General features: G+C 41.0%; 1 protein-coding gene across 1 annotated transcript; it reads left to right on the top strand.

Annotated features, from left to right (window-relative positions):
* Positions 1-234: 234 nt before the first annotated feature.
* LOC110809445 (ethylene-responsive transcription factor CRF1) lies at positions 235-2138 on the top strand. The gene has a single exon (XM_022035276.2). The coding sequence runs from the start codon at positions 873-875 to the stop codon at positions 1815-1817; it is 945 nt and encodes a 314-aa protein (XP_021890968.1). The 5' UTR covers positions 235-872; the 3' UTR covers positions 1818-2138.
* Positions 2139-2581: the final 443 nt, after the last annotated feature.

A 2581-nucleotide genomic window follows, 5' to 3' on the forward strand; every position in this document is an offset into this window, starting at 1 on the left:
AAAAGTTATGTGGCGCCTAGTGTATGATTCTCAAGGTGTTGAAGCCTCCCCCCCCCCCCCCCCCCTCCCCTAATCCGGTTCGACCGGTCGTTTTTAGCTAAAACTTTCTTTTCAGAAGAAAACATTTAACAAGTGAATAAAATAAAAACTTGAAAAGTAAAAACAAAAAATTAATAATAATTTAATAAATTACGGCTGTTCTGTATATAAAAAAGAGCGAGTTGGCTCTGGTGTTCACCCACACTCACAGACTGCTCTTTTCTAAAACCCTACTCTCCTTCTCCCCTCTCCCTTCTCCAGCAATCAGCTTTATCCATTTTCCGGGAAAAGAAAAAAAAAAAAAAAAAAAAAAAAAAAGGAAAAAGGAATAGAAAGTTGAAGAAAACGATTTAGCCACCCAAGTAGGCAAATCTGGGTCGAGTTTAGTGGTGGAAACATTTATTCCTTTCCTTTACCGGGTATACAGTCTTTTATCTTTCTCTCTGAAATTTGTACCCTTTAATTTTGTTTTCCTACTACTTGTCTCTCAAATACGTAGCTCTTTCTCTGCTTTCCGTGCTGCAAGGTTCTCTCTCTCCCTCGGACATTTGTTCTTCCTTCTTTTTCTTTCTCTCTAACTTTCCATGAAATTTCTCTCCCTTTAGTTTTCTTAACTTTTTTTTTTTTTATTTTTTATTTATAAATGGTAGATTTCTCTCCCTTTCAATCTTCTCTTTAACGTCTGTTCCCTCTCCCTCTCTGCTTTCTTTTTAGTTTTATCCCTTCCTTCTTTATTCTCTTCCTGTCTACTCACAAAACGAATCTCCCTCCTTTTCCCCCACTCTCACTTCCATGACAACCTGATTCACATATACAACCCTTCTTCTCAACAAATGGATTGCAGTTTTGACCTCCCTCCAATCAAATATACCCACCACCATACCTGCACAAACCTCAAACCCAGTCTCACTAAAGATTCAAACACCAACCCAGGAACTCTTCCACAAATGACACCCAGAGTTGTAAGGATATCCCTCACCGACGCCGATGCCACTGACTCGTCTAGTGACGAAGACGACGGACTTCCACTGAAACGACAACGCATCAAGAAGTTTGTTAACGAGGTCACCATACATTCCTGTTCTACGCACATTTCGAATTCCAGGTCATCCAGAACCAGGAAGAGGCCGTCCCGGAAAATCGATTCCTCTGACCAGCCACCCAAGATCCCCGCCGTAAGGAAGTTCCGGGGGGTGAGGCAGCGGCCGTGGGGAAAATGGGCGGCGGAGATTAGAGACCCTCTACGACGAGTACGACTCTGGTTAGGCACCTACGACACAGCCGAGGAAGCAGCTATGGTTTACGATAACGCCGCCATCCAGCTCCGTGGTCCCGACGCTCTCACCAACTTTATCACTCCTCCTCCGGTTGAAACCAAGCCTCCCCAGGTCTCCGAATACAACTCCGGCGAGGAGTCACAGAGCAATAACAACATATGCTCGCCCACCTCCGTCCTCCGCTGTCCCTCGTCTGCAAACGAAGAAGCCGAGTCGCAGAGCAACAAGAATGCCCGAGAAGTTAGCTGTAAGGCCGAAGAAGTTGGGGAGGAGGCGTGCGTATCAGAGAGTTTATTGGAACTGGAGACGTTGTTTGCAAGTGATGTGTTCAGTGGGGTGCCGGACATTTTTGATGATACGACGAAGGAGAATTACGCGGAGATGTTTGAAGATTTTGGAGTGGGATACGGGATGGGGTATGGGTTCTCGAGCTGGCATGTGGAGGACCATTTTCAGGATATCGGGGATTTATTCGGGTCGGATCCTCTGGTAGCGATTTGAGAGACGGTTGATTTTGGAAGGGTGATTTTCTCCCCGGTCGTTTTTGACTGCCGACTTTTCGGCAATTTTTTTTTTGAACCGGCGGGGAACGGAAATATCGGAAATGTATTTTGTTTTATTGGTTTTAATTTTGTGTTTAAATGAGTATTTAAAAGAACTCCGTCAGAGTAACGGTGACGGAGGAGTTTGGGCAGGTGGTGGTGTATTTTGCGGTTGGGGTATAACTTTATTTTTGGGGGAAGGCACGTGATGGGAAGATTTGAAAAAGGCGGTGTACACGTGGTTGTTCGTCTACAGAATTTTAAACGTTTTAATCTTTAATTCCTAAAGTAATAATTTTTATTTATAATTCTAACAAACACTAATTTAAATTAAATTAAATATAATTAATTAAAGAAGGAAGAGACCAACAAAGAAAACAAAAAATCTGGAACCAAAAAGGGAAAGAAATAGACATAACCCATTTATACGTACGTATATATAATTTCCAACTGGGAAAGAGGAATATCTGTGTTTTTTTTTTTTTTAATAAAGACTTTTCTCTTAATAATGAATGATTGAAATATTTTTTTGTAGATTTGACATTTCATGTTATATAATACTTTAGTGCATATGCAATTTAATTCAAATCCAATAAAAAATATTAATTTAGTACAATCAGAAGAATATTTATTGATGAGAGAGTTAGGCAATTAACAAAAGAAAAGAGGTTACTTCAATTTACCCTTCTTTTCCCAAAAAGTTGTACCAGGCTGATTGAGTAT

Source organism: Carica papaya, chromosome 4 (genome assembly GCF_054855325.1).
Source record: "Carica papaya isolate Zhongbai chromosome 4, ASM5485532v1, whole genome shotgun sequence".
Taxonomy (NCBI): Eukaryota; Viridiplantae; Streptophyta; class Magnoliopsida; order Brassicales; family Caricaceae; genus Carica; species Carica papaya.

Bases quoted from the DNA above. Each gene is read 5' to 3' on its own strand.
- LOC110809445 (XM_022035276.2), top strand. From the start codon at position 873: ATGGATTGCAGTTTTGACCTCCCTCCAATCAAATATACCCACCACCAT.